Raw genomic sequence first — 14,243 nt, 5'->3', positions numbered from 1 at the left:
CTTCAGTCCCCAAACCTGACTTAACATCTAGCAGAGTTAGGACTACAGCCCTGTGATGACCTGGCGACTTGTCCAGGGTGTACCCCGCCTTTCGCCCGTAGTCAGCTGGGATAGGCTCCAGCTTGCCTGCAACCCTGTAGAACAGGATAAAGCAGCTAGAGATAATGAGATGAGTTAGGACTAAGGAGAAATGGTACGGAATCCAAAATCTGCTTCAACATGCACAGGTTTGTGGCAAACATAAAACACAAAGGTGGGCAAAGGAGTCATTGAATTATTAGTAGTCAGAAGGAGGGATGTAAACTTTTGAGCTGGTAGACATTTATATGTACACTTAAAATAGACCAAGTTTGTTGCAATAATGAAGGAATGAAAAGGTCATGCTGGTACAAAATAAGTGCCTTCATTTTGTCCTAAAGGTGCTTTTACATTTAAGAGAAGCAATGGAAAATTCACAAGCTCGTAAACTTTCCATCCAGGAAAACCTGCAGTTCAGCAGATCTGGAAATATCTTGAGATTGTGTACTTTTCATTTAGATGCCTCATACAAAATTCCACAGCTACTCTGGGGTTTAGATTGTAATCCTATCCTCTTATTAATTGCAAAAGATTTACTAATACAGGCAGCACAATTTTTTTTAACGTACAAAAATTGTTGCACTCAATTTTGACTCTGGATTTAATTGGAGTTCGTAATGCAGGCACCTACAACAAGTCAGACAAAATCAATGACTTCTTTCAAATACACAAAAACAGTCACCCACTTCATGTTTGATTCAGAAGTGGCAACATTATGCTCAAAAGAAAATCCTAAGACAGACTGACTGGCAGTGGATTTCTGTGGACTAGATGGGATTTTTCCACAGATGTGGACCAAACCCTAAGCAAAAGTGAAAATGCAGCTGCTATTTTTATTGAGCAGAGACAAGTTCCTCTCATTTTCTACTGCTCACAAGACAGTCATGTGACTATAACGAAGACCCAAGGCAAGTCGATCCCCCACAAAAAAGGTTTTGCTGTGGAAATGACCTGCATTGAGCAGATTGTTCCCATATATGAAAAAGCAGTTCAGGTATTTCACTCCTTACCATAGCCAACTGTCAACTTTAAAACACTATAGCTGGATCATAGATGTGGCACCTCTGCTGACTCCTTAGTAAAAAGATCCAAAGTATTTAAGGCCAAGTTTACATTAGACCGTATCTGTCTCGTTTTCTTCGCGGATGCACTGTCCGTTTACATTAAACCACCTGGAAACGCCGGGAAACGGGAATCCGCCAGCGTCCACGTATTCAATCCAGATCGTGTCAGCTCCGGTGCTGTGTAAACATTGAGAATACGCGGATACGCTGTGCTGAGCTCTAGCTGGCGTCTCATTGGACAACGTCACTGTGACATCCACCTTCCTCATTCGCTGGCGTTGGTCATGTGACGCGACTGCTGAAAAACGGCGCGGACTTCCGCCTTGTATCACCTTTCATTAAAGAGTATAAAAGTATGAAAATACTGCAAATACTGATGCAAATACTGTCCATTGTGTAGTTATGATTGTCTTTAGGCTTGCCATCCTTCCACTTGCAAGTGGTAAGTGATATGCGCTGGGATCACACACACAGCGGCTCAGTCCCGAATCACAGCTTGTTCACTTCACTCGCTCTGTGAGCTGCGCAGGGCCGGAGTGCGCACCCTCCAGAGGGCACTCGCTGTTCAGGGCGGAGTGATTTGGAGCGCAGGATGCCTGCGGAGCCGAGCGTATCCGTGTATTGGTGTTGCTGTGTGCACGCAAATCGTGTATTGGTGTTGCTGTGTGCACACTAATCGTTTTAAAAACGTTAATCTGATGATCCGCTGATACGGTCTAATGTAAACATGGGCTTAGTGACTAGAATTAAGAAATTTCAATGTCAGGAAATTAGCCAATACACATGATCACATTTCTAATAAATTTATTTTTTCACAGTCACATCACTTGGCAAAACACTGATGTGTTGTATACAATAGAGCCAGGTTGAATTCTACAATTTACACATCCAAAAATGATCATGCACAAAATGACCAAATGTGAATACATGTTAAAATACAATTGCTAGTAATGATATAAATATAGGAAGAGACCCAAAAGTAACATTGGACCCAAACAAAAAGATTACGTGGTGAATGAATGAATGAAGCAAGACCCTAAAATTCACCCACATCCACCCTCTTGTCACGAAATCTGTTTCTGGCCTTGGTTCGAGCCTTGAATGCAGCAGCATTATAGAAGTGCTGGAAGAAAAAACAAGAGATGTGCCCACTTTACCATTTTGCACAATACACATTTAAGAGTCATTGCACAAAAGCACAGTCTGGAGAATTCCGGCTTACCCTTTCCAATCGGGAACTCTTCATAGCTTTCAGGGCTGCAGAATCAATCAGCAGTGCTGGTCCCAGTCCAAACACATCTCTAATGAACTCATTTGCCTAAACGAGTTCAAAGTAATAGAAATTGTCAGGTCATTTTCCAGTCATCCAAGTTCTATGCATGATCTGGCACTTGCAAGTCAAAAAGTGACTGGACTCATGGTTTAATACTGAGGACACGGTGACTCAAGTCCAGTCACCTTCACTTACTACTAGATAGCAGCTGTCAATCCATCATTTCAACTAAAGATTCAGAACTCAAATGCATTCACTTAAAGTGCCATTCCACCATTGGATGTATTCTTTGGCATAAAATACAATATATTTTGACAAGATATATAAATGGTATCACTAGATAGAGAAATCTTTTAGCTTCAAAATGATATATCAAACATAATGACAAGCACAAGTATATTAATTTTGCGACCAAAGTCACCTACCCTTTTAATTTCCGCACGTGATGTCATCGGCAGGTTCCCCTTCTTGTGTACCACGTGACGTGTGACGTGGCACATATCAGCAATGGCGGATAGAACGCGATAAAAATAATACCAATAAATCCAGCCAATACCAATAAATCTAGCTAACTGAAAGATTAACTCAATTTTTCTGGCCCCCATATACGCGGAGAAATGACTCTCACTTTGGGGGTTTCCTGGTCTAAAAATAGACCAACACGTGGTACACAAGAAGGGGAACCTGCCGATGACATCACATTTCACTACCGCGCGGAAATTAAAAGGGTAGGTGACTGGTCGCAAAATTAATATACTTGTCGTTGTCAAAAAATTGTTTGATATATCATTTTGAAGCTAAAAGATTTCTGTCTAGTCATGTTGTCATAAAATATATTGTATTTTATGCCAAAAGAATTAGTGCTGTCAAAAATGTCACGTTATTAACGCGTTAACTTGACTCAATTTTAACGGCGATAATTTTTTTTATCGCGAGATTAACGCTCTGTGACATGATGCCACGCCCCGCACAGCCAGAGTCCTCTGCCCTCCCCCGAAGAGCCACGGTGCTTGGCTTAGGTTTCGTTTTCCCATCGGCAGCTCCAGCCCCACTTTGCAGTGGCTGTGACAAGACGTGTTATGCTCTGCAATAAAAAAAAAGAAAAAAAAAAAAAAAAAAAACACCCTTGGTACAACCAGTGTTCAAACTATGCCGATATTTTCGGGGGGTCCCTTTTTTTTCCCTTGGGGGGTGGGGGGGTGGGGGGGGGGGGGGGGGGTGGTGCTTGCGCTTGTCTCAGAGCGCGGATCCTCCATCGCGTGCTCACTTCGGATATGCAAATGCTTCCCGTTACACACGATTGCTATGTCAATAAATATCATTTTGCCAATATTTTAGAGACCCCCCAACATTTCCCAAATCATGTTTTCAAGGGATCTCATGTCTGTTTCAGGGGATCTCGGATCCCCCGAGTACCCCCGTAGTTCAAACGGTGAGCAAGCCCATTCACTTTATGCTAAGAGAATTACAATGGTTTTTCATGTGACAAAAAAAATGTGCGATTAAATTGCGATTAATTGCGAGTTAACTATGACAGTCGCGACATTAATCGCGATTAAATATTTTAATCGCTTGACAGCACTACAAAGAATACATCCAATGGTGGAATGGCACTTTAAGCAACAAGCTTTAAGTAAAGCAATCTTGGCCAACTCTAAATCTCTTCCTATTCATTATATATGCACACTACAAGAGTATTTGAGAACAATGCCGAGTGCACTATTCGATTCACGAGCATTTTATGATTTAGCCTTGGAAAGTGCACATTCCCAGTAAGTGCCTGCTGAAAATTATAAACTACTCACATCAAGTACCATTCTGACAACCTGTTATGTAAGGAATAACATGACTGCAGTTTAAGGAGGAGGGGAAACCGACCAACCAAAATGAAAGCGTATAATCAAGTTGCCAGTGTATGCAATGAGTTTTATTCAGACCAAAAAGTTCAGAAAAAGTAGTAAAAATTAAGGGCATGAGCTCTAAAGCATTGAAATATGGATTTGCCTTTTAAAATACAAAGATGAATTCACATTCTATTTGAATAGCAAATTGTTCACTTGAAAAATTCTAGCTAAAAAAAAGCCTACATTTTATACCTGCAAGTGGTAGTTCATGCCAGAGCCCACAAACTCTCGGAAGGCATCGTAGGTCCTCTTCCTCACCCAGCTGTCAATGACCATGCGTTCTGTACCAAACCGGATTGTCTCTGTCTCAAACTCTCCATCCTGCCCTCATACAGAAAAGCTTTGTTAGGCCACTCATTCGTTTTCATAAAGCATCTCCTGCACCAGTTCCTCACCTGCACGGCTTTTAGCACGTCCCTGAAGACGGACCTCTGCTTCCTCTTGTCATTCTTGGCACGGTGTTTATTGCAGTCAGTGGCCAGAGCACTCAGTTTGCTGCACAGCAGCTCCCAGTCTTCACAGTCAAAGTCCTGGACAGTTTTACAGAACAGAAATTCAGAGAACCCAACACCAATTACACAGCAAGTTGCCTTTTAAGAATAATTAAATTTAAAAGACGCCCCACTCACTGCATCAACATCTCTAGCAAGCTCAAACAGCAGAGCGATGGTCTCCCCGGCCGCAATGCGCATGTTAACATCCTCACTCTCCAGCAGCCGTGGCAGCTTGGTCAGATGTCTGAAACAGAACGTGCAGTTACAGCCCTGGACACTTTCGCAGGATTGAAGTCTACCATGATGCCAGATCAATGTCAACACCACTTGACATTTATATATATTAAAAACACAACCCCACCCCACCCTAGAAGGGCACTCAACTCCATGTTCAAGTCTGCAACCAAGACACTTTTGATATATGCAGAGAATGGGGTAAATCTGGACTCTGACCTTTCCCACTGCTCCAGAATCTAATCCTTATGCTGCCTAGCAAATTGAAACCTTTTCTTTCTATTGGGCTCAAGAACATGTGGTTCTCTTATGATCACAGTTGTTTAGCCTCAATCCTTTGAGTTCTGAGTCACACTGGGTGTCGAAACGCTCCTTCATTTAAACAGCTGAAGGCTTTTTTAACAATGTAAAAAGTTCAAATTCAAGCATTTACATGATCTCCAGTCAGTCAAGATGACATTTTTAGCCCATGCTACACCCTTCTATCAAGTTTCATGAAAACTGAGCCAGTAGGTTTTGCACAATCCTGCTTACAGACAAAGTGCACCAAAAAACACCCTTGGCAGAGGGAATATGCAATTGCAAAAGGCTTGGAGCATGTCAGCTATGTACTTGTGGATGATGGCCGTGATGTGGCTGCCACTGCAGATGGTCAGCAGCAGAGCCCAGGAAAGCAGCGCATTGGTGTGGAGCTGGACAGTCTGAGGACTCAGAGAGGGCCTGCTGCCATCCTCACGCACATATGAGCGAGTGAAAAGGCTCTCAAAACACTCCATGGTGGCATAGATGTCCTGGAGAGGGGGAAAAATAAAGTTTAAGAACCCCATCACGCACACCCCAACTACCACCATACACCTAAACACTGACTTGGCAACAGTCTCTCTCAGCTTCTACTTCAGGCAAGTTGCATCCCTTCTGCTGGCATGTTCAGGCTATAAACAGTGCCACTTTTCCTTTTTAAAAAGCCTGCAAAAGTATTTAACTACACTAGGTTTAACAGGGGCGGCACGGTGGTGTAGTGGTTAGCGCGGTCGCCTCACAGCAAGAAGGTCCGGGTTCGAGCCCTGTGGCCGGCGAGGGCCTTTCTGTGCGGAGTTTGCATGTTCTCCCCGTGTCCGCGTGGGTTTCCTCCGGGTGCTCCGGTTTCCCCCACAGTCCAAAGACATGCAGGTTAGGTTAACTGGTGACTCTAAATTGACCGTAGGTGTGAATGTGAGTGTGAATGGTTGTCTGTGTCTATGTGTCAGCCCTGTGATGACCTGGCAACTTGTCCAGGGTGTACCCCGCCTTTCGCTTGCCTGCGACCCTGTCGAACAGGATAAAGCGGCTAGAGATAATGAGATGAGAGGTTTAACAGTTGGCCAACATGAAATTCTGGTACATTACATTAATTTCCCTTTCATACATTTGTTTGCATTCATGTTGTAGTGGCAAAAGCATTCATTAATATCTAGATCAGCACAAGTCTGCTTTCTGCAGACTTAATGATAAAAGTAAAACCCATCTTGTTCTCAAATTCACCATGGTGAACAAGCGCAGCTGTTATGATCAAATATTGAAGTCATGATTACTTTGACATCAAATGCCAAGGTACAGCCAGATTAAAAATGCTTTGTTACTCAAATCTAATGAAGGCAACAGAATGCTTAACCATTAGTGACAATTAGTCCAAGTGACTGAACATCCTCTTGTTCACTGGCTTTTAAAACTAAGGCCCTGTTTACATCATTTCGAATCAGCGGATCATCAGATTAACGTTTTTAAAACGATTCGCGTGCACACAGCAACGCCAATACACGGATACGCTAATCACATGACTAATTAGACGGCACGCAAGTTGAAATGTGTAAATAAACTTCAGTGCGGCTCAGCGGCTGCGCTCCAAATCACTCTGCCCTGAACAGCGAGTGCCCTCTGGAGGGTGCGCACTCCCCGGCCCTGCGCAGCTCACAGAGCGCGCGAGTGAAGCGCACGAGCAGTGATTCGGGACTGAGCCGCTGTGTGAGAGATCCCAGTGCATATCGGGCATGCGCAAGTCACTTACCACTTGCAAGTGGAAGGATGGCAAGCCTAAAGACAATCATAACTACACAATGAACAACATTAAGAATGACAGAGCAAAGCATTATATTCATACTTTTATACTCTTTAATGAAAAACAAAAAAGGTGATACAAGGTGGAAACAATAGCAGGAAGTGAAATCCGTGCAGTTTTTCAGCAGTCGCATCGCATGACCAACGTGGCATGACCAACACCAGCGAATCAGGAAGGTGGATGTCACAGTGACGTTGTCCAATGACGACGTCAGCTAGAGCTCAGCACTGCGTTTCCTCGTTTCTCAATGTTTACACAGCAACGGTTCAAATACGAACTGGGCTGAATACGTGGGCCCTGGCGGATTCAAGTTGTTCCGCCTGTGGAGTCGTTTTCCGGCGTTTTAATATGCACGGATAGTGCATCCGCGAAGAAAACGAGACAGATACGGTCTAATGTAAACACCACCTAAAAGCCACGCAGTCACTGGTCAGACCAGAGAGGGCAAAATTATGAGTCTGCAAAAGCTCTCCTTCTCACCAAAAGGCCTCTAGAGACTAGCTAGGCCAAGTTTACATTAGACCGTATCTGTCTCGTTTTCTTCGCGGATGCACTGTCCGTTTACATTAAAACGCCTGGAAACGGGAATCTGCCAGCGTCCACGTATTCAATCCAGATCGTGTCAGCTCCGGTGCTGTGTAAACATTGAGAATACGCAGATACGCTGTGCTGAGCTCTAGCTGGCGTCGTCATTGGACAACGTCACTGTGACATCCACCTTCCTGATTCGCTGGCGTTGGTCATGCGACGCGACTGCTGAAAAACGGCGCGGACTTCCGCCTTGTATCACCTTTCATTAAAAAGAGTATAAAAGTATGAAAATACTGCAAATACTGATGCAAATACTGCCCATTGTGTAGTTATGATTGTCTTTAGGCTTGCCATCCTTCCACTTGCAAGTGGTAAGTGACGCGCATGCCCGACATGCACTGAGATCACACACACACAGCGGCTCAGTCCCGAATCACTGCTCGTGCGCTTCACTTGCGCGCTCTGTGAGCTGCGCAGGGCCGGAGTGCGCACCCTCCAGAGGGCACTCGCTGTTCAGGGCGGAGTGATTTGGAGCGCAGGATGCCTGCGGAGCCGAGCGTATCCGTGTATTGGCGTTGCTGTGTGCACGCAAATCGTGTATTGGTGTTGCTGTGTGCACACTAATCGTTTTAAAAACGTTAATCTGATGATCCGCTGATACGGTCTAATGTAAACCCCACCCTAGAGGGCTGTACTAACCAGCTGCCTTCTAAATTTAAATAAATGCATGCGATCAAAACAGTCACAGAATCTGTTACAGAAACCAAACTGGTTCATGTTTGGGGAAAACCAGTCAGGGGTGGGTTTCCCAAAAGCCCATCAACACCAAGAGCATCTTAACTAGGAAAGAGTGTTCATTGTGCTGCTCGCTCTACCATTGAACAAACGCTTTTGGGAAACTTTGCACAGTTCAGTAATGTGTACCGCTGCAGTATTTAAGCGCTTTAGTCTGTTGAAATATCCTGAGCCACCAGATTGATTCCTGATTTAGAACGTAACCAGTTACTTGCCTGTGGGAGGGTTTACTCTGCAGTATGAGATCACTACTCGTGTACATTAGTCACCTGAAGGTGTTCTAAAAGCTAATCTAGCAGCTCCAGCAGTTGAATGTGTGGAGAGTTTAATCAGCATTATAATCAGCACACAATGTAAATGCCATGTCTAGCACTCACCAAGATATCATCTTCTGCTACCAGTGTGCAGAGGCCCAGACTCGTCGCACACTGCGCAGAGAGCAAGAGATAAGCATTGTTACAATAAATACATAAAAGGGGGAGTAGTAGAAAATGGCAGCTAACAAATTCATGATCTGAGCTGCTACTCACAGCCTGTCTGGCCTGGATATTTGCTGATCCATCAGTCAGGATGGTCTTAAATATAGGTTTGAGGGTCTTAAACACCTCCTCGCTCTCGATCCCTGAACCCAGCTGAATGCACAAGAGGCAAGCCAATGAAGCGGCTGCACGCTGCTCCTCACCTTTACCTAAGCATACGAAGTCAAACAAGTTCAGGTTCATGGCCAGCATTTACCTGCGCAATAGCAAGTTTAAACATGCTGCTTATAAACCTTTTTTCAAGCAGCGTTCAATGCTATCAGTGATAGTCATCCTCCTCTCCAAAATAAACTCGTGCAGGATTTTGGTTGCCATGGCAGTCTTCAATCCATCAAGGGCACCTTGCCTGGTTTTAGCACTGGAAAGAAAAAAAAAAAATGTTGAGAGCACTGGATCAATGTGCCATTGAGACATTTATGGGGAACAATCACTCAATGAAGAACGGATCTTATTTCGAAACAGACGCATGTCATTAGCCCAAAAAGTGTAACAGACAAACCTTTTATCAACTGTGGAATCAATGTAAACCTTCAGCTTGAACTCAAAATCATCTTGAGCTGCAACCTCAGCCTCTCCCCCTGCCAAAGAACCAACATTCCATAATTTTATCTTGGGACTAGTATGCTTGAGCCGCACGGTGACCCAAAACCAGTGTCTGGATTTGTACACAAACTCACCTTCCTCTGCCACACTGGCAGCATCACTAAAGCTGCTGCAGTGGCTGAGCGTCTCAACTGAAGCGTCCTCGTCGCTGAAAGGCTGCACAGCTCTATGCTGTCCTCCTGGGACACCTGCAAAACCAGTCACATTCCCACAGTCAACACAGCAAGATGCATGCTCAAGTGGTTAGGCAAACAAACTGAAAAACCTTTGGCCATATGATCAATAACAGCAGGTGATAAGGCTGATACGGTTCTGTTTAAATGCAGCGAGGAGGAAAAATGCTTGGAATTATTTTGGTCATGTCAAGGGCGCTGTGATAGGTGGCAATTAGACTGTAGATAAGACAGTCCTTTTTTCCACTGCAAACAGTCAAGAGGGGGGGAAAAAAATAATTGTTGCATAGATGAAGCCAGACTATCTGGTAGCCATCCAGCTGTGGTGAAGGAAAAATGAAAGCACTTCGAAGTAATAACAGTCCAACTTGAATGAAGGAGCGTTGGCTTGCACAGGAGTATACGCCAGAAACTGCTCCCGGGTGTCCAGATTGATCCTGAGCTCAAGTTACTCTGCATATTTAAATGCACTATTAGTCAGAGTTTGATATAGGTCATGTAGACAGCATATTCGAACCGGAATAGGACCTACAACTTGTCTTGTTCTGAAGTTTGGCATTTTCAAAATTTAGATGCAGGATATGCAGATACCATCTGGGGTATTCTTTGGACAGATTCCAAACACACTGCGCACACAAGTCTCAACTGGGGTTTTATACAACAGTTTGCAACACTGTTGTTTACAGTCAGCTCTGTGCATTGTACACAAACCTACCAGACAACAGTTTGCAAGGCTGGGGTCGAGAAATGGCTGCATGTCTTCAAGCTGATCCCGTTAGGGGGTCACCACAGCAGATCTTTTCTCCATATTTGATTTGGCATAGGTTTTTACACCAGATGCCCTTCCTGACACAACCTTCCCCAACCTATCCAGGCCAAGTATGCACCAGGCTGGGCATTTTTACCCAAGCTGCATGTCTTTGGACTGTGGGGAAAACTGGAGCACCCAGAGGAAACTCCAGCACAGGGAGGACATGCAAACTCCATGTCAAACACTTCAAACCCAGAAACTTTTTGCTGTGAGGAAATGGTGCAAACCACTACACCACTGTGCCACCCAAGAGAAGCAGCTGCATGTAAACAAATATTAGTAGAACATTCGTTTTCATTGAGTCGGAATAAGTCTTAGTCTTCCAGAATAAGTGTCACGAGTGGGTTGGGGCCTGTCCCAGCTGGCTGTGGGCAGGAGGCAGGGTGCACCCTGGACAGGTCACCAGATCATTTCATTTCTGTTTCTGGTTGAGTTTCTGGCTGCCACTTCTCACCGGAGCTTTGTATTTTTTTATTTTCTCTTTTGTTTTTCCTTTTTTGTGTGTAGTTTGATATTTGCTTTTGTCCGCTGGTTGTGGCGTAGCTCCGGACCCAGTTTTGGGTGCCAGATCTCTCCAGGCCTTGGGCAATACCTGCGCTTGTAGCCATGGACTGCAGTGAGCTCATTGCACATTTTAGCATCGTGGTTGTCCAGCGCTCTGTGCAGCAGTGCTTGGTGTGATGTTCCGAGCAATGTTGCTCGGTGGCATTGCAGCAGCTGTGCAAGCAGTTTGGGACATACCAGGGCTTGGCATGGAACTGCGTCTGTGCTCACTTTGTGGAGCCATGGCGCGGTGTTCCGAGTGATGTTACCCAGCGACGTCACGGCAGATGTGCTGGCAATGTGGGACTTATGGTGGGACTGTGGCTGCTACACCATTGGAATGACATCCTGACCTTTATCTGATGAATTTCTCCCCCCATAATTGAGAAAGGCACTATATAAATTTAACTTATTATTAATCTTTCAGGGCAGCATGGTGGTGTAGTGGTTAGCGCTGTCGCCTCACAGCAAGAAGATCCGGGTTCGAGCCCCGTGGCCGACGAGGGCCTTTCTGTGTGGAGTTTGCATGTTCTCCCCGTGTCCGCGTGGGTTTCCTCCGGTTTCCCCCACAGTCCAAAGACATGCAGGTTAGGTTAACTGGTGACTCTAAATTGACCGTAGGTGTGAATGTGAGTGTGAATGGTTGTCTGTGTCTATTACTCCTTTTCCACCAAATCAGTTCCAGGGCTGGTTTGGGGCCAGTGCTGGTTCACAACTCGTTCAACTTGCGAGCTAGCGGAGAACCAGTTTGCTTTTCCACAGCTCACGGTGCTAAGGGAAGCCACATCATTACGTCGCTGTATACGTCAGTTACGTCGCTACGTTTGCATAAACCTTGACGCAAATATCGAAGCAAAAACAGCACGGAAGAAGCAGCAGCAACAATAACAATAATAAGTGACTTCGCGTTTGTACAGCTGCTGCTTCTCATCACTTAAAAATGGCGATCTTTCGCAGTCTGTTATTGCTGTTGGTCTTAACAACTCCACCCCCCCACTGACATATGCGGTTCTTTCCTCTGGCCCAGCAGAGAGTGGGTACTAGCCTGGAACCGGTTTTTCTGGCCCCAGAGCCAGTTCTTTGTCAGTGGAAACAGAAAACCCGGTTCCAAACTAAGCACTGGCCCCAAACCAGCCCTGGAACTGCTTTGGTGGAAAAGGGGCATGAGTGTCAGCTCTGTTACCCCTTTTCCACCAAATCAGTTCCAGGGCTGGTTCGGGGCTGGTTCACAACTCGTTCAACTTGCGAGCCAGCTGAGAACCAGTTTGCTTTTCCATAGCTCGCGGGGCTAAGCGGAGCCACATCATTACGTCGCTACGTTTGCATCAACCTTGGCGCGAATATCAAAGCAAAAACACGGAAGAAGCAGCAGCAGCAATAATAAATTACTTCGCGTTTGTACAGCTGCTGCTTCTTGTCGCTTAAAAATGGCGATCTTTCACGGTCTTGTTATCGTTGTCGGTCTTAACAACTCCGCCCCCCCCCGCTGACATAAGCGGTTCTTTCCTCTGGCCCAGCAGAGAGTTGGTGCTAGCCTGGAACTGGTTTTTCTGGCCCCAGAGCCAGTTCTTTGTCAGTGGAAACAGAAAACCCAGGTCCAAACTAAGCACTGGCCCCGAACCAGCCCTGGAACTGCTTTGGTGGAAAAGGGGCATAAGTGTCAGCCCTGTGATGACCTGGCGACTTGTCCAGGGTGTACCCCGCCTTTCACCCGTAGTCAGCTGGGATAGGCTCCAGCTTGCCTGCGACCCTGTAGAACAGGATAAAGCGGCTAGAGATAAGATGAGAGGAGATTTCAGAATAAGGGCAAAACCCAGAATTTTTGTAAGTTGACTGCCTATGCTGAACTGCCCCTAGAGGAGACTGAAATTGTGGATGTGTGCATGCTGCTCTGAGTCTGTTTCAAAGCAGAGAGATCCAGGGTCTTTTACCATCTCACACTCAGTGTTCAAGGAAGAAGTTCCTTGCCCCCACAGCCTGGACCAGGATAAAGCTGTTACTGAAGAGGAATGAATGAAAGAACAGGATAAGTACAGCATGAGCCCTGCACTTAAAAATAACCCGCTATACGCGTGTAGCTTCCCGGCTTGGTCACAATGTTTCCGGGAACAGACTGGGTGACGTGGGCTGAAGGCTAAAAGGCCAACACGTCGCCAGCTAGTTACCGTTACCATGTTTTTCGTCAAATGAAACCATGTTAACGGTTCTGAGTCGAGTTTCACAAGTTAAATTAGTTAATGTAGCGACCACCAACGAACGCAAAAACAGTATTATTTACATGTTATGGACCTTACAGGACTGTAGCCTGAGACATATTAGCAAGATAGCTAGCAAACCTTAGCTAAGCAACATGCTAACTCAGGACTATTTCCCAAACGTTACTGAATTTTTGTATTACTAGTTTCCAATTTTATCAACACCCAAAATACAAAATAAAAAATTATTTCTTTTGTTTAACTCTTACGAGCCAACATGTCAGCGAAAAGATGCGAAGTGACATGGGTGTTGTAGTTCTATTAAACTTGCTGCGCTGAAAGCTTTAACTGTCGTGGCAATGCAGTAAAACTACAAATCCCATGAACACTTTCAGGCAATACGCCAAAACTGCCGGTCATTTCAGGACACTCCGAGTTACTTACCCTTGTTGTTCCTCTTCTTGGATTTGGGCATTGTTCTTGTATAAATATACTATATTTAAACCTCAAATCACCCAATACACGACCAGTTTTTACTATAACGTCGCTTAAACTGGAAACCTTCCAATGGCACCGTAAAAAGTAAAGAATTAAAAGCGATTCCGATGAAAGCCTGTGAACGAGAGCGATACATTTTCCCTGTAAAAAACTAGGGCTGCGTAACAACGGCGCCGGGAAATCCTTTTATACGGCAGACGCGTCACAGGGACGCTCACGTGGTACCAGCTACCCGTCTGACCAATCATGTGTAGGCACAAGTGACCTGAGATGCTCCTGCTCGAATGTGATTGGACAGTCGCTGAGCACTCCAGTTGTTGTCAAGGGTTACGTCCAAATCACACAGTACAGAGTACATCTCGTTCTAGTCTGGATGCTTCCTCATAAATAACTAATGTGTGTTTCAAAATTAT

The 14,243-nt window shown here is 45.1% G+C and overlaps 1 protein-coding gene across 1 annotated transcript; it reads right to left on the bottom strand.

Annotated features, from left to right (window-relative positions):
• Positions 1-1,929: 1,929 nt before the first annotated feature.
• Positions 1,930-13,998, bottom strand: ifrd1 (interferon-related developmental regulator 1). The gene is made up of 12 exons (XM_060903190.1): positions 13,777-13,998; positions 9,685-9,798; positions 9,507-9,585; positions 9,241-9,365; positions 8,999-9,156; positions 8,846-8,896; positions 5,660-5,838; positions 4,949-5,057; positions 4,715-4,849; positions 4,512-4,640; positions 2,365-2,460; positions 1,930-2,265 (listed from the first exon to the last, which is right to left on the bottom strand). Exons 1-12 carry the CDS (start codon positions 13,805-13,807, stop codon positions 2,179-2,181), a joined length of 1,293 nt encoding a protein of 430 aa, XP_060759173.1. The 5' UTR covers positions 13,808-13,998; the 3' UTR covers positions 1,930-2,178.
• Between the last annotated feature and the right edge of the window lie 245 nt (positions 13,999-14,243).

The sequence above is a fragment of the Neoarius graeffei genome, chromosome 21 (assembly GCF_027579695.1).
Source record: "Neoarius graeffei isolate fNeoGra1 chromosome 21, fNeoGra1.pri, whole genome shotgun sequence".
Classification (NCBI taxonomy): domain Eukaryota; kingdom Metazoa; phylum Chordata; class Actinopteri; order Siluriformes; family Ariidae; genus Neoarius; species Neoarius graeffei.
This window is presented reverse-complemented; position numbering and strand designations above follow the sequence as displayed.